General features: G+C 48.4%; 1 protein-coding gene across 2 annotated transcripts; it reads right to left on the bottom strand.

Moving 5' to 3' along the window:
* Nucleotides 1-8,302: 8,302 nt before the first annotated feature.
* LOC101984781 (mas-related G-protein coupled receptor member H) lies at nt 8,303-15,831 on the bottom strand. Of its 2 annotated transcripts, none has more exons than XM_005363500.2 (2): nt 15,765-15,831; nt 8,303-9,297 (listed from the first exon to the last, which is right to left on the bottom strand). In XM_005363500.2, the coding sequence occupies exon 2, from the start codon at nt 9,266-9,268 to the stop codon at nt 8,303-8,305; it is 966 nt and encodes a 321-aa protein (XP_005363557.1). In that variant the 5' UTR covers nt 9,269-9,297; nt 15,765-15,831. The 2 variants fall into 2 exon arrangements, with proteins under 2 accessions (XP_005363557.1, XP_026643136.1); XM_026787335.1 differs by lacking the exon at nt 15,765-15,831 and adding an exon at nt 12,495-12,531.
* Nucleotides 15,832-24,655: the final 8,824 nt, after the last annotated feature.

Raw genomic sequence — 24,655 nt, 5'->3', positions numbered from 1 at the left:
GGGGGGGGTGTCCCGGGGGCCGTGTCCCGGGGGGTGGGTTAAGTAAGTAAATGCAGTGCTCCTGGAGTCAGATCCTCTAGAGTTGCTGCTGGTTGTGAGCTGCCCAGTGAAAGGGCCTGGGAACCGAACTTGGGTTCTTTGCTCTTCACCACGGAGACGTCTCTTCAGAGGCCCCAGAAAGGTACAGTGGGGAAACAGAGAGGTGGATCCTCCCCCCATGTTTTTTGCCATTAACTTTGCACAGGCTTCTTAGCTTTTTCTCCACTCACAGTTTTTTGTGGTTGCTTTTATTGTTTCGAGACAGGGTTTCTCTGTAGCATTGGAGCCTGTCCTGGAACTAGCTCTGTAGACCAGGCTGGTCTCGAACTCACAGAGCTCCACCTGCCTCTGCCTCCCGAGTGCTGGGATTAAAGGTGTGCGCCCGGCTCGCTCAGAGGTTCTTTTCAGCCAAGATCTTTTTAGGTGAGCTCAAGCGTGCAAGTCTATTAAGTGTACAAATCAAGCATTTTAGCCAGGTGGTGTAGTGGTGCACGCCTTTAATCCGTATACTCAGGAAGGTGGATCTCTGGGTTAGAGGTCAGTCTGGTCTATATAGTTCCAGGACGGTAAGAACAAAACACAAAAATAAGTGTTTACTAATAATCATCTCTTTTCCTTTGGCATACATGTAATTTTAACAAACTAATGAGATAACTGTTTATTTTTGTATAAAGAACTAAATCTTGGCTGAATATTTGAGCCCCTCATCAGTGTTTTTCAGAATTGGCAGATATTCTGATTTTATAATCGCCAGTTTTGAGGATGTTAGTTTGTGTTGATTCATACTACAAAGCAGTAGAAATGGGACCATTTCAGAAATTGTTGGAATTATGTCCTAATCCTAAACCAAAACTTATGCTACATTTTTTAAAAAAATGATTTTATTTCATGTACATTGTTTGTTTGCCTACATGCATGTCTGTGTGAGGGTGTCAGGTCCCCTGGAACTGGAGTTACAGACAGTTGTGAGCTGCCATGTCAGCACTGGGAATTAAACTGTTCTCTGGAAGAACAGCCGCTGCTCCTAACCACTGAGCAATCTCTCCAGTTCCTCGTTGTACATTTTTAGGTGAAATTTATGCAACTCAACCAGAAGATTTTAGGATCAAGCCATTGTTTGGAATAAAAATTGCTTGAACCCAAGGACACACTACCGCTGGACTGATATATGTGTGCTGAGGCATTATGGGAGGAACAGTCAGCCTTAATTTCCCCTGATGAAACCATCATCCACGCAGGAAGCTCTGCGTTCACAGTAAGAAGCTGGTAGTTCAGAGCGCACGGCCTTCTCAGGTCTGTTTCCGGCAATTATTGTGGGGTGACAGCCTGTCCAGAGCAAAGCTCAGTACCACGTGTTCTAAACCACGGCTGCTGTGAAGTCACGTGGTGTGGGAAGGGCTGTGGGCGGAGGGGTCCTATGGATGGAGAGCGGATGCCCTGCTGCCACAGATACGTGCTGATGGAGTCGAAAGACTGCTCATGAAATACATCTGACAAAGCAAAAGCCAGGAATCTGTCCCCTGTCTTCACTTTCCCAGGAGGTGGGCTGGCCCTCACGTCATACTCCTTGGGCAAGACAAACAGAGGGTTCCTCAAAACACAGCAGGGCATTCTCATAAAGTAAGCGTGAAATTTTAAGAACTATAGCCGGCAGTGTTGGCGCACACCTTTAATCCCAGCACTTGGGAGGTAGAGGCAGGCCCATCTCTGTGAGTTCAAGGCCAGCCTAGTCTACAAGACAAGTTCCACGACAGCCAGGGCTACGCAGAGAAATCATGTCACAAAACAAAACAACCATACAAAAAACCGCCCAAAACAAAACAAAAAAACTGTCATAACTGTGGCCTTTCCTGCCGATAGCTGCTATGGCGACCTCCCGTGATGGACACAGTGTCCCTCAGGCACATCGTTTCCCACAGATGAAGTACTGAACCCTAGCTTGGAAAAGCTGATGAGCGGTACTGAGCTGAACTGGGTCTGAACCTAGGATTAGTTGTTCCAGGGCATATGTAGGGTGTGGTGGAGCCACACACAGTTTGAGCTGGAGAGGGGTCCCTGCCAGCGCCCCCTCAGGGTGAGAGGTCTGAGTGGGTGTCTCCATCAGGCGTCCTGCTTTGGCGTTGGAGTAGTGAACGGGTTCCTACAGCACGATGGATTCCCAGCAGGGAGCTCTGAGTCAGAGGTTTCGGTGCTCAGTCCCACATCATCAGCACTCTCTGGACAGGCCAGCGAGTGGCAACAGCTGTCCTCAGGTGAGCCTCTGCTGTCTCTGAGCTGCTAGAGATCTCCTCACAGGTCCTTACTTCAGCCATCTTGCATTCCTGGGTATTGGACAGGGCCATGTAGGGTCCTTGTGTCTGTGTCACGTTCGTTCCCACCAATCTAAGGGGTCCCCACTCCCTGCTATGAGGCCACAGGATCCTGATGCGGTGGATTCACCTCCCTGACCTCTCCCAGAACCCTGTTTTGGTTTTGTTTTGTTTTATTTTCTCCTGTGGCACCCCATCCCGTCAGGTTGGCAGGTCAGATGCTCTGGTAACCACCAAAGGGCAGGTACTGAGTTCTCGGTCTCCTGGTGTCACTTCTGTCATTGCGGCCTTTGTCCTCCAGGTTCTTACCTGAAAATGCTGACTCAGGGCTTAGAAACGGAGCCAGCATGACTTTCCCAAGGAGCAGTGGCAGATCGGACATCTCATAGCCCAGGTCCATCTGCTCTCTTCCGCCCTCAATTGGGTGCCAGTATGGTCCCAGTGGCCACCTTGGTTCTGAGCGGGTCCCCACCCTTAAGGCTGAACATAGCCTCTGAAGGATGCGTTGAAACCCCAGCCTCACCTGTAACTGCCTCCTGTGGAAACAGCCTTTGCAGTGTATGAGGGCGAAGGACACACCTTTTCAGCAGCGTTGCCTGTCAGTGTCTATGGTTTCCTGCTGTCACTACCATCTTCAGCCCCTTACCCAGTAATGCCTCTGGCCAGGCTCTCATGGAGCCTAGATTGAGCTCAGATCTACTATATAGACAAGGATAGCTTTGAACTCCTTATTCTTTCTGCTCCTACCTTTAAAAAATTACTTATTTTACATATATGAGTGTTTTGTCTGCATGTATGGCTGTGAACCATGTGCATGCCACAGAGGCCAGAAAGAAGGTGTAGGATCCCCTGGGACTGGAGTTTAAAATGGTTGTGAGCTGCCATGTAGGTGCTGGAAATCAACACCCAGTTATCTGGGAGAATAGCCAGTGCTCCCAACTACTGAGCCATCTCTCCAGCCCCTGTGTCTGCTTTCTGAGTGCTGGTACCACAGTCACGTGTTACCATGCCTAGTTTAGGGGGCCCTGGGAATCAAACCCAGGGATGCTAATCTTCAGGCATGCTAATCAAATGGTCTGTCAACTAAGTTATAATCTCTCTCCTTTGGAATGATTTGGTTTTTGTTTGGAGACAGTGTTTCTCTCTGTGTAGCCCTGGCTGTCCTAGAACTCGCTCTGTAGACCAGACTGGCTTTGAACTCATAGAGATCTGCCTGCTTCTGCCTCCCAAAATACTGGGATTAAAGGTGTGCACCACTACTACCCAACTTGAAAAAGATTGTTTTAAGTTGCTTTAGAGAGTTGGAAACAGGAGAATCAGGAGTTAAAGGCCATTGTCCACTACTTACTGAGTTCAAGACCAACCTGAGTTACTTGTCTCAAGAAAGCTAAGAACTATTAACCCTAGCAGAGGCAGGTAGATATCTGTAAGGTGGGTGCCAGCCCAGGCTGCAAAATGAGTTCTAAGACAGCTAGGGCTAAATAGTGAAACCCTGTCTTAATAATAATAAAAATGAAACATCTAAAAACCAAAATATAACTTGAAACAGCCACTCAATTCTAATCCTGCCAGCAAGCAGGGATTGTGTCTGTTTCACGCTTCTTTGTGCTGTCAGTTGCTGGGGCAGTGGGCATATCCAGGCACGTTCAAGACTTACCTGGGGCGTGTGTGGTGAGCAAGGGACCAGACCGCTAAGACTGCCACTTCCGTACTCAGGAGCTCACCCTGCTCCTGGGACTTCCCTTTGCCCTCACTCCAGTCACGTTTGGGCCTCAGCCTGGGATGGCAGCCACCACTTCTAGAAGAGTCCAAGTACATTGACTTTGGACAGGGCAGGGAAGAGACTCATGCCCACCCATGCCTGCTGGGGCCAGCTGTCTCCTTTTCTACCGCCTGGAGGCAGAGAAAGCACACAGAGAAAAGCAGGAATAGGGGAGCTAGCTCACTCTGCCTTTCTGCCCTGATGCACCCTTATCACATGAGGCAAGGGTGGGTCAAGAGCTTTGCAGCAGCTGAAGGTGTGAGAACCGTCAAAGGATCCTCTCTGACTAAGGTCAGGGAGAGTCAGGCAGCTGCAGCAAAGAATAAGGCTTCCTGGGTGTCTAATGCTGCCTGGTGGCATTTAAAAGATTTGTTTATCTTTTATTATTTTTAATGATGTGTATGTTGTGTGCATGTATGTGTGTCTGCATGGGGGTGTGAGCATGTAGTGCAGGGCCCTGTGGAGGTCAGAGGCCAGAGGCATTGGATCCCCTCCCACTCCCAGAGCTGGTGTTACAGCCAATTGTGAATCACCCGATGTGGCTGCTGAAAACTGAACTCAGGTCCTCTGGACGATGAGGACCTCTTGGGTGCCTGAAATTTCCTGGATCCGGAGAGAGCTAGTGCATAGGTCCTGGCCTCATGATTGATCAGCCCAGAGGCCGAGGGATTCCAGACAAGTACAGGCTTGCTGTGTGTCTTTCCCAGCCCCTTAGACAAGAGCACAGGCCATGCATCCTCAGTAAGTGTTTATACGTGAGTAGGTCACAGTGTGGCATTATCTCTTATATGGAACCGAAGGCATTTTATGATCGAATTCTGCTATTCAATTTTTAAATATTTACACCGTTTATTTGTGTGGGTAGGTGGGTGGGTGCCCATATGTGGAGATTAGGGAACAACTTGCAAAAGTCAATTCTCTGTCCCTACCGTGTGGGACCCAACTCAGGTCACCAGGCTTAGCAGCAAGCACCTTTGCCTACTGAGCCGGCTCACCAGCCTGGCTCCGGCTGCCTAAATATACAGCTGCTAATACAAAGAGACACACACACACACCTTTGGAGACAGCCCGTGTTTCTCGGATTCCCAGTGAAACAGAATATGAAATAAAGTCCTTGCCCTGAAGTGACTGGAACAGGGGTCAGGAAAGGGCAGAGTCTGTGGAGCCACAGATCTGACTGACTCCCCAACTTCTTCATAGAGAGCCTGTTCACACCCCAGGGAAGCTCCTGCAGGCCTCTGTAGGACTTTCATCACTTCACCCATTTCTAACTCCTCTGTCCCTGCAGTGGTTCCCCAGAGCAGAGAGAATCCTGGAGGTTGAAATCGGTGACTGCAGGCGACAGGGGCAGAGAGTGAGGAAGTCTCCCTGGGGCTGCTTAAGAGTTGTGGGTTTGTTTCTCCGCTTTTCTGACATTAAAAAGAGAAAAGTGCTCAGCGGTCTGGGTCACCTTGGTGGTTTCACAGTAGTGGAAGCTGATCCTAGGATGGAGAAGGATGCTGCAGTGTGAGGGATACTCTCCTCAGCTGTAGCCCATTGTCAAATTCTGGGGAAGGGACACCGGGACAGCTCTCCCGGTGTTTCTCAGAGCAAGCCAGAAACACCCACCAAAGGGCAAGTTTCTGAAGGAAGGCGGCATTCGTGGAGGGAGCGATGCTTTCTGGCTTGTAGCTCAGAAGTGGCCACTCTTCCCGCCAGAGTCCAGTCAGCCTGTGCTCTTCCGGCAATGACGTCAGTCTCTCTCTCACAGCGATGTCACTGAGGAGGTTGGACGGTTATAGTCCCGGTTCAGAGTCAATGGCGGACACCCTCCTAGCTCAGCAGCCAAAGGAAAGGTTCAGTTCTCTCTCCTCAGCATGCAACTCAACAAGCCAAATGCAGTTCAGGATGGAGTGAGTGGGAACCAGGAAGGTAGCGACTCGATGTCCAAAGAGGCCGCTCTCAGTTCTTGACTAGTAACATCCACCCTTGGCAGGAAGTCTAGCTCATGACAGAGTGCTTGTCTGGCGTGCAAGACCTTGGGTTTCTTCCCCAAGCACCACGCATATGCAGACAACAATTCATTAGACTTTGCCATTATATGAGCTAAAAGAGCATTCAGGTATTTTTTTTTTTTTTTTGGTTTTTCGAGACATGGTTTCTCTGTGGCTTTGGAGCCTGTCCTGGAACTCACTCTGTAGACCAGGCCGGTCTCGAACTCACAGAGATCCGCCTGCCTCTGCCTCCCGAGTGCTGGGATTAAAGGCGTGCGCCACCATCGCCCGGCGCATTCAGATATTTTATTTTATTATTTATTTGAGGTCAGGATGGCCTCAGACTCACAGGAATCCCCCTGCTTCCCCACCTCTGAGTGTTCGGACTATGGATCTGGATATGCCTGGCTCCATTCCGTTGTCTTAATTAGCATTTTTGGTAACTGCTGAATTCAAACACTTCTGATTATGTGTCATTTTTGCTTGTTTGTAGTGGGATTATAAATTGTTCATCATTTAATATCTATCCATTTATCTATTGGTATCCCACCATTTTTACTCTTGGTTTAGCAGAACATTCCAAATATTAAGGGATATTAACCTGCTGTCATATTTATTAAAATATACTTTCTAATTCATGATTTATCGTAGTTGGAACTTCTCATTATAGTTGGAACAGGCCCAAAGCCACAGAATCCTAAAGCATTCAGTATAATGCCAGTTTGTCAGGTTTGCATTTAAGGGTTTATCTTATGAAAGCCAGTTGCATTATGGGACTTTATATCAGTAAGAAAATGACTCGATGAACAAAATCTATAAATAGCACTGAGAAGAAGCTGGGCCTGACCTTAAAATAGCAAAGTCCTCCCACTGTGCCTTGGGACTACTGCAGAATGTTTGCTTTGCAATAAAAACAGAAAACACTCCATTTCAAAAGCATTGACAGCAGCATTTCCAATCAGTGCTCAGTAATGAGCGGAGGAGTGAGGGATGGAGTGTTAGGGAGGTCAGGTAATAGCTGCACGCTGGGGTCACCAAGGGAGAAACATGGATTTGTTTCATACACATTTTACAGAAAGATGCATTGCATGTTGTTCCTAGGCACAGAAGCATCTCATGTTTAGGCAGGCAAAAGAAAGCAGAAGACAGGAATGGAGTGAAGAGAAATAACTGGGAATGGTGTCTGTAATCCCAATGCTCAGAAACCAGGTAGCAGCATTGAAAACTTGAGGCCAGATTGAGCTACATAGTAAAATATTCTCTCAAAAAACTAAGTGAGGATAGAAGAAAATCAGAGGAGGGAGACTTGGGGTGTGGGGGAGGAAGGGAGATAAAGAGAAAATGTCCATGCCTAAGGAAATCTTTACTCATCCTTGTTGAGGCTTCCTCTAATTCCTTTTCAAGACAGGCTTTCTCACTGAGATCCGCCTGCCTCTGCCTCCCAAGTGCTGGGATTAAAAGCCTGCGCCACCAATGCCCGACACTCCCTCTAATTCTTACAGGATGACATCTTTAAAGGACTTGTGGGACATCCCAGCTATCTCTCAATTGGACCCATGGTAATTTCTCAGTGTGTGAATAGTGAAGATGCTTGTAAGGTAGCAGAGGTGTCCCTTATCTGTGTTGACATGTTTTCTTCTGATGGGTTCGGAGGACAAGATGGAAAGAGGAGACCCAAGGGAGAGGAAGTGAGGAGTGAGTTCATAGTGCCTCTCAAAGACTGCCCTGGGCTCTATGGTCTCAAGGGTGGGTTTGGGGGTCAGACTCCTTAGGTCCCAGTCTGGATCAGCACCATCCATATTCTGAGTCCTCACTAAACCTCTTACCTTTATCTGTGATAGTAGATTGATAACAGTGGCTCCTAAGGGTGACAAGAAGATGATGTGAGACAGGTTGGGACTTGGAGTTCTGTGCTGGGAAGGCAAGGTCAAGCCAGGGTCAGAGCTCTGTGCTAGAGAACTTGCCCAGCACGTATGACGCTCAAGAGCCAATCCCCAGGACTGGTAAAAACCATGAGCCCCATCAAGTTGTCAGTGGCCAGGTGCGTCCTGTGTGCAGGGTATCTCGTTATCATTTCTTTCCAGAGGGATGAGGGACTTTCCCTTTCATCTTAGGTGAACCACCAGGTGGGAAGATAGCGAAGTGGTTTCGGAATAGTCTTATATTCCCACACGGGGCTAACATCAGGCGTCCTTCCTTGGGGCTATCCTAGCAGGAGGTCATGAAAGAGGAGGGAACTGTGTAACATCCTCCCTGGAGCCCACGGCTGTCTTTTCCTCAAAGACCTTCTGCAGTGCTTCTTTCAGAGACTTCTGTCTCCTCTTCCTGCTCAGACTGCCTACCACGACGTAGACAACTGGGTTGATGCTGCAGTTGATGGTGGACAGCATGGTCAGGTAAGGGAGGGATTTCCAGACCGACTCGTCTGTTGAGTTGGAATAGTAGCCGACGATAAGCAACACCTTCATGGGCATGGCGAAGACGAGAAACAGGATGACCGTGGCCATGATGATCACGTAGAGCTTGGCGGGTTGGCGTGGCTTCAGGTTGCAGCAGACCTGGACGAAGAGGATTAGATTGGAGAAGACCATGAGAGGCACAAAGACCAGGAATGTCAAGATACAGGAAAATATGTACACGTAACGGCATTCTGGGAATCGGGGCTTCACTTCCAGGATGCAGAAGAAGTTTTCCAACCCAGACACGAGCACAGAGAGGGCCCACAGCAGTGCACAGGCCACGGCAGATTGGTGCTTTGGGCGCCGGCACTGGTACCAGATCGGGTAAAGCACTGAGAGGCATCGCTCCACGCTGATGGCTGTGAGGAGGTGTAGGCCCGTGTTGTAGCCAAAGATCATGAGGAAGATGGCATAGCTCAGTAAGGTGACGTCATGGATGTGGAAGGTGTTCACTAACTGAATGACGGACGAACAGAGGAGAACCATGAAGTCGGCAATGGCGAGATGCAGGAGGTAGATGGTGAATGGCTTCCTCTTGACACAGAAGACAAGAAACCATATCAAAAGTCCGTTCCCAGTCAGGCCCAGCATACAAATCACCAGGGAGACAGAAATATAACTATAGTCAACCACTTGCTTTGAAGACCAGGTGGTTTCATTTAGGGATTCGTTTCCGGTGTACTGTGTGTGTTCCAGAGGACAAAAGGTCGTTGCCAGTGGCTCCATTCTAGGGAAATGTCTCTCTCTGTGGTTTCCTGTGGTCACAATGGAAGACAGTGACAGCTGTCATCTCCTCAGCATCCGAAGATGGTTTTATATCACTGGGGAGGCCCTCTCCTACGTGAGGGATGAGGTAAGCCAGAGTGTCCTGCTGTGTCTCCTCACCGTCTGTATCCCCTGCCCCATTCTCCCCTCCTCGCTTCTCCACCCAACAGACCAAAATGTCTACATCCCCTCCACTAACACCAGAGATGATTTCCAACCTCCAGTTACCGGCATCCACAATTCTTCATTTTTCCTGGCTCTATGGGTTAGCGCACTGTGTTTCTTCTAAGAGTTCTCACTAGAACTAGGTGACAGCATCAGGAACAGGATTTTTTTTCTCTTAAAGATACATGAAATACACCAATGACGAAGAAACCGTGGCTGGAGAGATTGCCCAGAAAAATGTCTGTGCAAGCATGAGGACCTGAGTGTAGACCCTCAGCATTCACACAAAAATCTGGGCATGGTGCTGGGCGGTGGCGGCGGTGCACGCTTTTAAATCCCAGCACTTGGGAGGCCAAGGCAGGCGGATCTCCATGAGATCGAGGCCAGCCTGGTCTACAGAGCAAGTTCAGGACAGCTAGGGCTGTTACACAGAGAAAGACTGTCTCAATAACCCCCCTCCAAAAAAAATCTGGGTATGACAGCATCTATTTATAACCCCAGCACCAGGTGGTGGGGATAGACAGACTCTGGGGACTCAATGGCCCGCCGGTCAGGCTGCAATCACTGAGAAACTCTGTCTTTAAAAACGAGATGGAGGCAGAGGTAGGCGGATCTCTGTGAGTTCGAGACCAGCCTGGTCTACAGAGCTAGTTCCAGGACAGGCTCCAAAGCCACAGAGAAACCCTGTCTCAAAAAAACCATAAAAAAAAAAAAACAAAACAAAAACCGAGATGGAGAAGTGACTGAGGGAGACACCTAATATCCTCCTCTGTCACACATAGGTGCCTGTGCAGGCAAAAACTCACACACACATGCACACAACCACACACCCTGCCATACACACAGAAAGTGGAAAAGAGAGAGACAAGAGACAGAGAGCGAATGAGAGAGAGACACACACAGCGAGCACAAGTACCGTGCAGGTAGAGTTTTGTCGATCTTTCCTGCCACATCTCTCTCTAGCTAGTCCCCTGTTCCCATGTCTCGGTCTGCAGTTTTAGCCACACTCTACCAATTCACTGGTAAACACAACTAACGGACAGTAGCATGCTTCTCTCTTGGACAGTAGATGTCATTCCTTTGGATTCGAGGAGGAGACAACCTTGTCATGATTGGGAAAGGTGGGAGGGGCCAGATTGAGGAGGAGTTTCTGTTGTGCTGGGGCCCACAGAGGAAGAAGCTATCAGAGCAGACAGTCATGCATGACTGTTATCTCCAGCCCCGGGGTCAGCCTGGGTCCCCAAGTGCTGTTAGGTGCTGTGGCTGCTTAATTCCTACCTCTTTCTTTCTCAGTGTTCCCTGTTGCCCAAAGGATGCCCTCGCCTCCACCAGCTGAAGCATGGGAGCAATTCAGGAAACACTGGCATAGGGAGGATATCCTGGGTTGCTCTTTATAGACTCAGCCATAAAGGATAGCAGTCTCTTCTTTACAGATAGACACTGTTCGTTCTATCTCTCTCTCTCTCTCTCTCTCTCTCTCTCTCTCTCTCTCTCTCTCTCTCCCCATCTATCATCGATTTATCTTAGTTTTTTGAGTCAAGGCTTCTCTGTGTAACAGCTCGGGCTGTCCCAGGACTTGCTTTGTAGCTCATCCTGGCCTCAAAGTCACAGAGATTACCTGCCTCTGCCTCTTGAGTGCTGGATTAAAGATGTGTGCCACCACTTCCCAGCTAGACACTGTTTCAAAAGATGCTTTTTCAGTCTCCCCTAGCAACTCAGAATGCATATTTCTGGAGACTCAGGATTTCCCAAAGCAGTCAGCAGATTATGACTTAACCGAGTGATAACTGGTTTTGCCATTGTGGATTTTTGGTTGGGATTCCATTCTTTCCCTGGTGTCCAACTCTTAAACATGCGTGGGATCTCCACAGTAGTGTTTCTTTGTACACAGTGACTGAAGGCTGACTGCCCCCTAGAGAGCTGCAGGATGGAGTTGGTCCCTGGAAGGTCCAGTGTTCAGCCTGCAGGGAAGGAGAGGGCCTGCTGGATATTGAGCTGAGCACCAGTGGACAATGATCGTGTCTGTCTTAGAGTCTCCGTAGCCCCTCCCCCAAAAACAGGGTTCTGAGAGCTTCTAGGAAACAGATGTGGAGATTCCTGAGGTGGGGGCGGAGAGGGCAAGGAAGCTGTGTCCCTCCACCATCCCTCTCATTTCATACCTGTCCATCTATAGCCATCGTGACAACCTTTGCAATTCACTGCTACGGTTCCCGCTGAATTCTACAATCTGTTAGGGCAATGAATTGAACCCACGGAAACCCTGACTTAGGCTCACGGGTCAGAAGCACAGGTAAAGTGACTTGGACTTGAGGTCAGTGTCTGAAGAGTGGACAGAGCTGTGGGCGTGGACTCTGAGTGCCGGGAGTCCGATCTCTAATTTCTTCCTTGGGGTGAGTGGCTTCAACACTTGCTCATGAGGAACTGAGAGCCTTTGAGTCGGAAAAGCATAACAGACATGAACACTGGCTTTGGGCTCAGATTTGGGACTGGATTCCACCTCCAGGACGGGATTATCTGATTTTGGGTGGGTTTTATTCTATAAACCTGTATCCCTGTCTGGAACATGGAGATGGTGAGAGGAGGAGCATTTTCCATCGTTACTGAGAAAATCAATTGATGTCCTCCTCCTGGTTTTTGTCCCTTTGGCTTGTGTGTGTGTGTGTGTGGGGGGGTAGAGGTTGACATCAGTGTCTTCCCTGTAGCTCTCTAGTTTATCTACTGAGGGAGAGCACGCTGATGACAGGGTTTTGTCAACTTGACACAAACTGGAGTCGTCCAGGAAGGGGGAAGCTCAGTTGCCTGTAGGCAAGTCTGTAAGATGTTTTTTTTTTTTTTTTTGGTTTTTTGAGACAGGGTTTCTCTGTGGTTTTGGAGCCTGTCCTGGAACCTGGAACTAGCTCTGTAGACCAGGCTGGTCTCGAACTCACAGAGATCCGCCTGCCTCTGCCTCCCAAGTGCTGGGATTAAAGGCGTGCGCCACCACCGCCCGGCTTGTAAGATGTTTTCTTGATGGATGACTGACCTGAAAAGGACCATCCCACGGTGGGTGGTGAAATTCCTGAGCAGGTGGTCCTGGGAAGTAGAAGAAAGATAACTGAACAAGAGCGTACACGCAAGCCAGAAGGCAGCATTCCTCCATGGCCTCTACTTCAGTTCCCAACTCCGGGCTCCTGCCTTGAGTTCCTGCCCTGTAGGACTGTACACTGTAACAGGAAACAAACCCTTTCCTTTCTATGTTGTGTAGAGGAGACTGCTTGTTCATTCCCTGGCCACCCAGACCCGAAAAATCACAAAGAAACTGTATTAATTACAACACTATTTGGCCAATGACTCAGGCATATTTCTAGCTAGCTCTTACATCTTGAATTAACCCATTTCTATTCATCTGTGTATCACCACAAGGCTGTGGCTTACCAGGTAAGGTTCTGGCTGGCATCTTTCTCCTTTGGCAGCCACAGAGTTGTCTCTGTGACCCTGTCTACTCTCTCTCTATATCTGTTTGGTTTTTCTGCCTAGTTCTATCCTGCCCTTCCATAGGCTGGAACAGCTTCTTTATTAACCAATAGTAATAGAACATATTCACAGCATACAGAAGGAATCCCATATCATTGTTGCTTTTGGTTATGGTCACTACCACAACAATTGAAAACAAGCCAGGTCACAGGGTCTCACTGAACCTGGACCTCCACAATCCATCCAGCTGCACCTGGGATCCTGTCTTTGCCTCACCAGCACTGAGATTTTAGGCAGCCACCACACTCTCCCAGATTTTAAATGGCGTCTGGGACCCCGAACGCTGGTCCTCACATTTGCAGGCAAGTGCTTTATAGACAGAGCCATCTCCGCAGTGCTAGACTTCACTCTTTAGAGTACTTTATTCTCGGTGCTTGGCACAGAGTGCAGACATGCAGGTCACCGGACTGGCCGTCTCCAGGACTAAGGCTGTGGCTCAGTTGGTAGAGTGCTTGCTTATCTCTCACGATGCCCTGGGTTCGAGCTCCTGCACCACATAAGCTGGGTATTGTGTTTTATACCTGTAATCTCAGTACTCAGGAGGTGGGGGCAGGGATATCAGAAGTCAGTGTCATACTCGGGTGTCTAGGGAGTTAGAGGCTGGGCGAGGCTAAAAGAGACGGAGCAGCTGTGTGCAGTATCAAACCAGTTAACATTCTTGAATAGAGTGGGAAGGGGCTCACAAACCACCACCCTTTGCTGGAGGAGAGGGGGCCACCTTTCTTTAAGGTTGTGACCTGCTAGGTCAGCTATGCTCCAGTGGGTGGCCTCACACCCATATGGACAGCTCAAACTGGACTCTGTGTGTCATTTAAAAAAAAGGACACAAAGTTGGGAGAAAGGGGGGGAGTATACCTAAGAGGAGTTAGGGGAGAGGTGGGGGTAAACATGATAAAATTACACTGTATACACGCAAAATTCTCAAACAAGAATAGAATTATTTTTTAAAGACTTTTTTTTTGAAGCGGCATAAGCGAGAACTTGAACAGTGAAGCTTTTTGCTGTATTGATCATTTTTCTCAAATAAAACAAAATTCACTAACCTGATGGCGGGGCAGGGAAGACACCTGAAAGTTTTAACTGGACTACTTAGGGCTTAGCAAGTGGGTCTAGTCTCAATATTTTGTTTCTTCTTGGGCTTCTGTTCTAGTGTTCTGCATGCTTGTGAAAACTGGGGTCCTTGCTGGTCCATAAACGTGCATTGATCTTCTTTGTGGCTCCTATTGGCCTTCTCCAGGTAAAGACCTCCAATAGGCCAGTGTGGCTTCTCAAGGGTTGGTCCCAACACAGCTGGGTACAGACCCTTCCCACTCACACCCCACTCCTCCCTTCTCCTCCTCTTCACTAAGTCCCCTGTCACAACCTGTCTGAGGGCCTAGGGTAAGAGCAGAATCAGGGGAGTGGGGGCAGGAAGATCCCACAGGGTGTCTTCGTCATGGACCAGGAGCCGCCAGGGAAGCCACTGGCAGCAGCCTGCCTGGAGCCCAGTGCTAAGCGCGGAGCAGCAGTTAAATGAGCTCATGCTCCTGACTACGCCACCGTAGATGTCTGGACAAATAAGGGAATGGGTCTGACGGTGTAGCCTTGGCCAAACTGGCCACTCTGCCTGGATCCGAGCGTATCAGTACACAAAAAGGAACTTACTTCAGTTGTACATCTTAATATTCTGGTCATGGGAACAAAGCATAATTTAAGAGAAAAAGCAGAGCCAGGTGGTGGTGGCGCAGACCTTAAATTCCGGCACTGGAGAAGTAGAGGCGCATGGATCTATATGAGTTCAAGATCAGCCTGGTCTACAGAGCGAGTTCCAGGACAAGCAAGGCTGTACAGAGAAACCCTGTCTCAGAAAACCAAAAGACCAAAGAGAGAGAGAATGCTGGAATTCTAATCTCATGGCTCTTGGCAACAGAGACAGAGAGACAGAGAAAGTAGACTTGAAAGCAGAACAAATATGTACAATTATACTAAGTATTCTGATTGGCTGATTCCATATGATTGCTAAGGAACCCAGTGAGGTTGGAGGCCATCGTCATTTAATATGTGACCCTACCTCAGTTCCCCAACCTGCTACCAATATCATTTCCTGTTGACAGGCGCTCTCCGACCTCCTGTCTACCTCAGTCAACACTGTCTGTGGCTATCCCTGGGAGTCCTCACTACAGGGAAGGCCCAGCAGGGAAGGGCATTCCAAAGAGAAGCTGAGCTCATCTTCAGAGTGGGCAGAGCTTCCCTCACCCTAGTCTGGATCTATAGCCAGGCGTCCAGAACACGTTATGTTGGTCTTTTCTAATGATTTCTCTCAGCCTCTCATCCTGGCCCTCAGATCCAGTCACTCAAACACGCTCTGCGGGAGTTCAATGTGCTCATATCTGTATGACAATATCCTGGTAAGAGACCACAAAATAGAACAGAGCCGCATTTTATTTCTGGGGCCGTTTCAGAGTTCCAAGCCAAGTGTCACTCAGTGGGCGTGCAGACCCAGCACCCTGCATGCTGTGCACGCACCTGTGAGCACGCCCACGCATACACAGGACACTATCATTAGGTGGCCTTTGAACTTTTCACAGTGCTCTTAGGGGAGCCTCTGTGGGTTCAGGCGAACCAGAAGACCCCGCTTTCAAAGGACATACAGCCCCGAGGTGGCCCTTGGGAGCTTCTCTGAACAGACTCTCTCTCTCTTCCCACCGTGACCCTCTTTGCAGAGGCCTGGGGAGGAGGAAGACTCCCTGTTTACTCCGTCACAGAGATCTTTCTGGAAGGGACAAGAGGGAGCACTCACGGTCAGCCGGTGGGAAGCCACTGTGGTGATCTTTCGCTCTTCCCTTAGGGCTTGATATTTCTGCTGGTTCACAGGCTCTGTTCAGCAGACAAGAAGGTTCTGGAAGGCTGAAAGAGCCCACACCAGTCTGGCACCAGTCTGTTCTCAGGGTCTTATTTTGGACTCATATCTGGCCAGTGAAATTTAGATTCCTGCTGGCAAGCCCCGAGGGCAGAGGGCGGGGCCAGTGTTCCTCTGAGACCTGTCAGTCAAACCAATGATCACTGGACACTCTTGGTAATTTGAATCAGGTCCTGGCTAATGGGGAACTATCCCGATTTGTCCCAATAGGAGCCTGACAGTCCATCACTTACAGGTTGTTAGTGAGCTGGAAGCGCGCCCCAGCACTCTGGTTGTAGAGCCTACCATCCCTTTCACTTCCGCTTCCTGTATCTCTGGTTCTCCACACTGTAAGGAAGGCAAACCCGCAGGAACCAGCTCTCAGCCCACCAGCTGGGTCAGGTACCATGGGGTTTCTCAGTTTATTCCCACTCAGATAATGACCCTTCCCACCTCTCTGTTACAGACGATGGCCAGAAGACGTGATGATCAGGGCTACAAGTGGGGAAGTGGGCCATAGAATAAAAGATGCTGTTGCCAGGGTTATGCTGGCTGGGGAGCGGAGCGCGGAGTTGCTGGCCCTGTCCCAGACCGTGTGTCCTTTCTTGGGGCTGTAGCGGTGTCCCGATTTCCTGAGATATAAAGAAGGAGGAGGGAAAGAGGCTTTGAGGAAAGATGGCAGTGCTAGCTAGCTCTAGCAGCTAGTGTGTGCACACACGTGTGTCATGGCACACATGTGGACTCACAGAACAGCTTTTAGGAGTTGTTCTTTTCTACCGTGTGGGTCCCGGGGATCAAACTCAGGTTGTCAGGCTTGGTGGCAAGTGTCTCTTCTCTGAGTCATCTTGCCTGTCCGACTTGAGGATTCTTTTAAAAAGTCGATGGTATTTGTGGAAGAATCCACTCTCCATGTGAGTCACAGCCTTTGTGCTCCCTCCTCCTTAAGTGGGGGGAAACTGACTCCATTCTAGTTAATACTACATGGCAAAGCTGATGGGACCTTGTTCCAATGCTCTCCGAGTTTGTGGGCTCATGGACAAGGTCTCCTATGGACAAGTTCACCTCGAATTCCTAATTCTCCTGCCTCCACCTCTTAGGTATTAGCATCACAAATGTGTGTCACCATGCCCAGATTCTACTCTCATGGTTGTTCTTTTGCTTTGAGATATTTTATTGAAGTTGGAATCCTGCCTCAGCCACCCAGCCCTGGAATTAATCCATTATACCCAGACCCCAGGACTAGCTAGCTTCATGAGCTCTGCAAGATACGGAGACATGGGAATGACTGTCATGAGGGAAGACACTTACTTCACAGTACCCAGAAGCAGGTAGGGACCAGCCACAGGCCCCACAGAAAGTACTGCAGTTGGTCAGCAGACAGAAAGAAAGTGGACTGTGGGCAAGCCTTGACTGTGGGTCAGAGGTCACCACTTGCAGCTCCTGGAATTTCAGGCTTCTTTTTAAAATGTGATAATGAGAATAATAGTAATTATAATAACAGTAATTCTCATTATCTGTATATGCATGTATGTGTTCTTATGTGTGTGTGTGAAGTGTATGAGTGAGTCTGGACATGTGTGTATGTGTGGACAGAGAACAACTTCCAGGAGTTGGTTCTCTCCGGTCACCGTGAGTTCTGGAGCTTGCACAAAGGTCCAGGCTTGCTCGGACACTATTTTACTCTACTCGAGTCATCTTGCTGGCCTGGCCCCCACCTTTATATGAGGTTCTTTTGGACCAAAGGTCAAGTTTTTCTAATCTCCCCATCCTGCCTTTGACCATTATTCTTTGGCTAAAAGCAATCAGAAATATCTATATCACCATTTGTGCTTCCTTAAAATTCTCTTTGCCAAATAAACTAATTTGTCATCTTTTCTCTTCTTTCTTATTTATTTATTTTGTTTTTTTGAGACAGGATTCCTCTTTGTAGCTTTGAAGCTTGCCCTGGAACTCATTCTGTAGATCAGGGTAGTCTCAAACTCACAGAGATCTGTAGTCAGAGGCTGCTTGTTTGTTTCCCTGCTGCCCAGACCCAAAATAATCACGCTGAAACTATATTAATTAAAACACTGCTTGGCCTATTAGCTTATACATATTCCTAGATAGCTTTTATATCTTAAATTAACCCATTTCTATTAATCTGTGTATTGCCACATGGTTGTGGTCTCCTGGTAAGATTCTGTCTGGCATCCAGCGTCTGTCTCCTGCAGCAACTACATGGCTTTTCACTGACTCTGCCTTCTTTCTCCTAGCATTCAGTTCAATTTTCTCCACCTAGCTCAATTCTGTCCTGCCGCAGGCCAAAGCAGCTTCTTTATTAACCAATGATAATAACAACATATTCACAGCATACAGAGAGGAATCCCACATTAGAGATCTGCCTGCCTCTGCCTCCAGGGTGCTGAGATTAAAAGCGTGTACCACCACCACCCAGCCTAATTTGTCCTCTTTAAATTCAGCCTCATTGAGTCCAAGGACATGGACAAAATGTAGACAAGGTGCTGGCCCAAATGTAACACAGATGGTCTCTAGTCTGGCTCTCAAAAGATTCCATTCCCATCTCACCCTTGTGAGCATGGTCTGCTGTGTATATTCCTTTCAGAATTCTATCTTTCAAACTCACACCCCAGTCACCTATTAAGTTCTACTAGCAGGATTCTAGGCTTTCTCTGCCTTGCATATCCAAGTCTTTCTAAATATCCACCCCTCAACAGTTTCAAAGACTTGCACCACCCACAGCAATGAGAAAAGTCTTGGCAATGATCCCTCTCAGTGGCAATGTTTTCTGCAGCATTCCATTGCAGAATAACCAAGGCAATGCATCGTCAGAGGGAAGGTTCCTTTGGCTCATGGTTTCAGAGGTTTCAGCCTGTGGTCACTTGTCTATTATGTTTTGGGGCCCAGCATAAAACGGGTCACCATGGCAGGGAGCAAACATGCTCATCCAAGAAGCAGGACAGTGGGGCGAGGGGACCAGTGATACATACCTTTTCAGAGCACACCCCTGGGGACCTTTGACCTCTGAGCCTCACTCTGAAAGTTCCCACCATCTTCCAGCAGTTCCACCAGCTGGGAAATGAGCCTTCAATGTGTGAGCCTCAGGGGTCATCACATATCCAAGCTGTGACAAGAGCTAAAAATCTCACAATGCAGTCATACCCTATCCCTTGTCACCCTCCAATTCTATCGTCATCATTATTGAGGTGTAACAGATCTCCAGAACTTAGCACAACAGACTCCATGATGGAAGTACTATTCAGGCTGTAGCACGTAGATGGCACCACCTGCCAAAACTAAAACAAAGGCCATAAAAGTCCACAGTTCTGGGAAAGTCTGTGAAAGCACTAACCTTGCTTTTGCCTTCTGTAGTTCTGCTTCTGGCTAACTGTTCTTGTTAACTGAAACATGTCAACCCAGGACATGGTCTCTGACCTTAAAATCTCATCTTGAGAAAGGTTTATGGCTACACTGAACATCCAGTATAGTCCCCCACCAGCTAGTAAGGATTTTCTATCAACTCAAACAGTCCTCTCTGGCAAACACTCCACAACAGCAGGGTCTTATTCTGGAGCCCAGGCTGGCCTGCGGCTCACTGTAGTCCAGAATGGACTTGAACTAACAGCAATTCTTCTGTTGCAGACTCTAGGTTATAGGCACGGACAACACAAGTGTGAAAATTCTACTATTTCTTTTGTTGTTTTATGTTTTGAGATAGAGCCTTATGTAGCCCAGGTGGCCTCAGACTCACTATGCAGGCAAGGATCACATGAACTTCTCATCCTCCTGACCCCTCCTCCTGAGTACTGGGATTACAGACATGCATGGCCGTGCTCAGTTTTATGCAGTCAGTGCTAGGGGTGGATGGAGCCCAGGCCTTCAGGTCTACTAAGCAAGCATGCTACCCACTGAACCAACCTCTAGTCCCAATTCTACTTAAGAGCAGCAGCTATCGCTTACTCAAGAGTTCAGGACTCACCCCATAGTTTAACGACGACAAGTATATTCTTCTGCTCTTGCCTAGAGTGGAAATGTTCTTGATTGCTTCTAGTTTGGGTGGATAACCATTCTGCTTTTCTGCACCCTCATCTCCACTTCTTATCCAGCCTCAGGGATCTCTTGTTTCTACTTCCCCAGTGCTGGGATTATAGACTACTAACCGGGGTGACTGGGTTCTAAACTCAGGTCCTCCTGCTTACATGGGAAGCACTTACTGTCTGAGCCATGTCTCCAGTTCCCAAATAGAGTGTTTCATGACACAAACTCATCTGAGCATAGATGGCCACACAGCCTGCCAAGCAACATCTATTAAAAAAAAAAAAAAAAAAAAGGAGCAAACCTACCACTTGATGGCACCAGAAAATAAGGAACCCCCAGGGGCTTCTTGTGGCCCTGTGACAGAGACCTGTGCATTTTTCCAAGGGCCTGGGACGGTTGCTATTTTTTGAGGTGGTTTTGATGTATTTGTGTTCTCAGATGCTCTGTAACCCGAGGCTGGGGCTGTGTTATCTGAGAAGCAGGTTCCAACAGACCTCATGGCCCAGCCTGAGTTTAATGCAAAATTTCAAAGTTCACTGTGTTGCCAGCGGAAGGAGGAATGTTCTGGGAACTTTCAAGGCTGGTCTGTAAAAATATCAGTGGTCTCTCACGGAGGACTAAGCATAGGGTGTTTATTTTAAGATAGATCTGGAGGTTTGGGGCTGATGCAGGGTGGGGGAGGACGGGGGAATGGCCATGGAGCGGGGAAGCTAGCTATTCTACGCTCATACACATCACTTGTGACAGCAGATGTGCGAAGTTCCCCCACCAGCTGATTCATTTCCTGTCTGCAGACACTAGTCTGATGCCGTAGGATTTCATTCAGTTCTGAAACCACCTGGAATTAGTGTAAAATTCCAGGTTGGAGGCTGTGTCCCTCAAGACTGCAGTTGCCAGGAGTAGACTTCTGGGTGAGCCATAAATTGGGTCCTCCCCTTCAAGCTTGTTAGTGTGCTCAGGAGACTTCTGAACAAACTGACTTACACGTGCGGAGTGATGGTAAGAGTGCACCTCAGAGCAGTCAATGGAGACGCTCGAGTGAAGGATGGGGGCAGACAGAAGTATCTAGAACGTCCACGCTTTATCCAACTTTCTGAGCCCCATCCCTTTAGATGGTTACAGAAGTCCTATTACACTGATGTACTTGTTCACGTCACCGTCAGCGGCAGGTGAACCCTACCCTCAGCTCCCGTCCCTTCTCAACCTTCTGATCACATGGGCAGCTCCTCTGGGAACCGACCTCCCTCCTTAAGGAGCCTTCCACATTCTCCTCAGGCACAGACTCAGGTGGGGCTGAGGGAGGTTGGAAGTTAGGATACAGTGACGCTTTCCACCAATCAGGATGGCTGTACATACACCACACACACACACACACACACACACACACACACACACACACACACGATATAAGCAAGTGTTGGTGAGGACATGAGACATCTGGATTTTGGGAATGGAATAAGATGGAGAAGGCCCCTGGGGACGAATAACTCAGAGTAGGGGCCCGCTGCTGGGGACGAATAACTCAGAGTAGGAGCCCCCTGCTGGGGACGAATAACTCAGAGTAGGAGCCCGCCCACCCAAAGCAGGCTGAGTAGTTTTAGGATACTTATTCCTCGCTGTTACAGACAGAGCTGGAGAACCTACCAAAAGCTGATGCAGCTCTTTCTTTTTGGCATTCTGTGACTGAGTCCCTTCCTGGGGAAGATTCCCTGCTGCATGTGTCTCTTCCTGACCTTCCAGGCACATGCTGACTACGGGCTTTTGACCTTGGCACACCAGGCATGCTTCATCTTGCCTCAAGTATTCTGTCTATAAGGGGCAGGGACACAGAAAGCTCCTTCAGCACGGGGGTGACAATGGTAATGACAAGACCAGCACACGATGTAGGGGGCCATGGGTGGCAGGATGCCACTGACTCACTGTGCTTCGCGGAGGCAGCAGCCACGTCTTGGTGGAGCTAAATCTGCCGCACGCTTTTAGCTCATGCAGTTGGGGTTTTTTTGCAACCTAATTTAACAGCCTAGATTATTTTTTGCCTCCTGGAGATTTGGTGAGCCAGCTAACATTCTTTTAATAAATGCTCTTTCTGCTGAAGTTGATGACCATTTGCGTTGCTTGCAGTCCCACAGAGTGTCTTCTGGGTTTCTTCCGGCGAAGTCTACCAGGCTGTTAATTCCAAAAGGCTCCCGAGAACCAGAAAGGAAGAGAGGTGCTCAAGGAGGTGATCAACAAACATGTCTCCTCTAACTCTTTAATCGAGCACTCTGAGAAAAGATGTCACCCTAACTATCATCTCCTGTGGCTCTGACAAAAGCAACTACCCGAAGGGAGGCTTTATTTGGCTTATAGTTCAAGGGAATAGTAGTCCATCTTGGTGGGCAGGCATGTTTGCAGGGCAGCGAGGTGGCTAGACACGCGGCCTTGGTTGTCAGAGAGCAGGGGGAGATGAATGAGATGCTCAGAGCATTCTGGTTTTATGTAGCTCAGGACCCCAGCCTACAGAACAGTGCCACCTACATTTAGGGTGGGTCTTCACTCCTCAGCTAACCTAATCTAGAAAATCCCAGTGCCTAGAGGCACTGTCTGTCCCATCAAATTGACAATATTAACCATGACAGCAGTCAATTAAATATTCCCAAACGGCTAAGAGAGAAGATTCTTGTTCTCAGCACAAAGACATATCTGAGGTGATGGACAGACCAGTTACACATTGTATGTGATGTGTGGAAATGTCACTCTGTATCCCACATACATAATATGCACAATGGCTGTCCTAATCTGTGTCAGTTAAAAGTAAAGATACTTTGTAACAGATGTCATCCAGCAGTTCAAGGATCCACTTCCAGAGGAAGGAGCCAACAAAATGCACTTTTTTCACGCAAGACTGAAAAGGGGAGAAATTCAGACACATGCTACAACGTGTACGAACCTTGAAGGCATCACAGTAAGTGGAATACGTTGGTCACAAAAGGAAAAACACCATCTCCATGTTACCGCAACAGAATTCCTGATGAAAACAACTTGAAGGAGGGGGTTGTAGACTAGGATTCGGTCCCAGGGTTGTAGTCAGCCTGCCGTCCTTTGCTCTGCTGCTTCTGGACTATGATAGGACAGCATGAAGGGAGCATGGATGGAGCAAAGTGGATCACCTCGTGACAGACAAGAAGCAGAGGGAGGATGGAGAAGATGGGGCAGGAGAAGGGATGGATACACCACCAGGAACCTCCTTCATTCAACCAAGTCCACCTCCTGATGTTTCCATTCCTTCCCAAAAATACCATCCATCAAAGGATTAATCTGCTCATGAATCTACCTGCATGGATTCCAAAGCTGGCAACCAAGCCCCCAGCACCTGGGTCTGTGTGGGAGAGTTTATGTGCATATAATATCTTCTTCTGTTTACAGGAGGTACCTGAATAGTGGTAGTTAAGAGAGAAAGAAGGGTGGCGGCTAAGGGGAGGTGTGTGTGTGTGTGTGTGTGTGTGTGTGTGTGTGTATACACATAATGTTTTCAGGAGCAGGCCTTTTGTTTGGGAAGATGAGAAGGTTCGGGAGACAGATGGCGGTATTGACTGGGCTTCCTGCTATGGAACTGAAGAACGGTTGTGGTTGTCAAGGTGTTGGGGCTTCAGATACCCGAACTGTGTGAGAAGACAGACCGCCATGCCTTTCCAAAGTGCCTAGCTTGGAAGCTACAATTCAAGTCTGTAATTTCATAGTTTGAAGTTTTGTGTGTCCCCCAGCCCCTAAAGCTATACTGAAGTGTCAACTCCGGGCTCGTTTGGAAACTGGTTCATTGCAGCTGCAATCAAGATGGGTCATACCGGAATAGAGTGAACTCATGATGTATTAATTTAACCTGACTGGTATCCTGATAAGAATCTGGAAATGTGAGGGCAAGGCCACAGAGCAGAGGCAAAGGAGTGCCGTAACTTTAAGCCAAGGTTGTCACCGCAGGAGCTTATGAGAGGCAAGAAGGGCTGGCACCCACCCTCAGAGGTAGCCTGGCCATGCTGGCATCTGAATTTGCACTTTTGGCTTCTGAAACTGTGAGGGAATACATTCTGCCATTTTCGGGTACCCAGCTTGTGGTGCTGGGTCACATAAGCCCCAGTCCACTGGCACAGCGAGTTTTCAGAATTCCTGCTTCACCATCACGTTCTCCACCCAATGCTCTCCTGTTCCGCTTTCCCCATAGCCTGTAAGCCAGACCAACTTTATCAAGCTCTCCTTTCTACAGTTTGCATGATAAAATCCACAAACTGACTCACTGAAAATTCAAATGGAACTCTGAATTCAACATCCTTGTGTCTCAATGGCATGTCCCACACAGCGGCCGAAGCAACAGATGAGACATCTGAACACTTACTAGGGGACCCTATGACGTGGTTATTGTCCCTACCTCAGAAGTGAAGCTAAGGTTTTGGGAAGTTAAGTCACAGCTCCACGTTGACAATGGCGGAGTCGGGTGGGGACTCTGGCAGGCTGATGACTGTCGCTCACGTTCAACCTCACAGCTCTGCCTTTTCTTCTCCGTTTCCGCAGACTCCACTGGGAATCTCCGTGCACCTGTGCTGTGGAATATTAGCTGAAGATGTGATACATTCACTTATGCTGTGGGACGTATTTGTTTAATGATGCAAAGATGGGTTGCATTCTTTTATGTTGCGCTTGTTTAACTCTGTGTTGCTTTGCCTGTCTAAAACACCTGATTGGTCTAATGAAGAGCTGAATGGTCAATAGCCAGGCAGGAGAGA

Source organism: Microtus ochrogaster, linkage group LG9 (genome assembly GCF_000317375.1).
Source record: "Microtus ochrogaster isolate Prairie Vole_2 linkage group LG9, MicOch1.0, whole genome shotgun sequence".
NCBI classification, from domain to species: Eukaryota; Metazoa; Chordata; class Mammalia; order Rodentia; family Cricetidae; genus Microtus; species Microtus ochrogaster.
The sequence above is the reverse complement of the archived record's forward strand: the minus strand, read 5'-3'. Positions and strand labels throughout refer to the sequence as shown.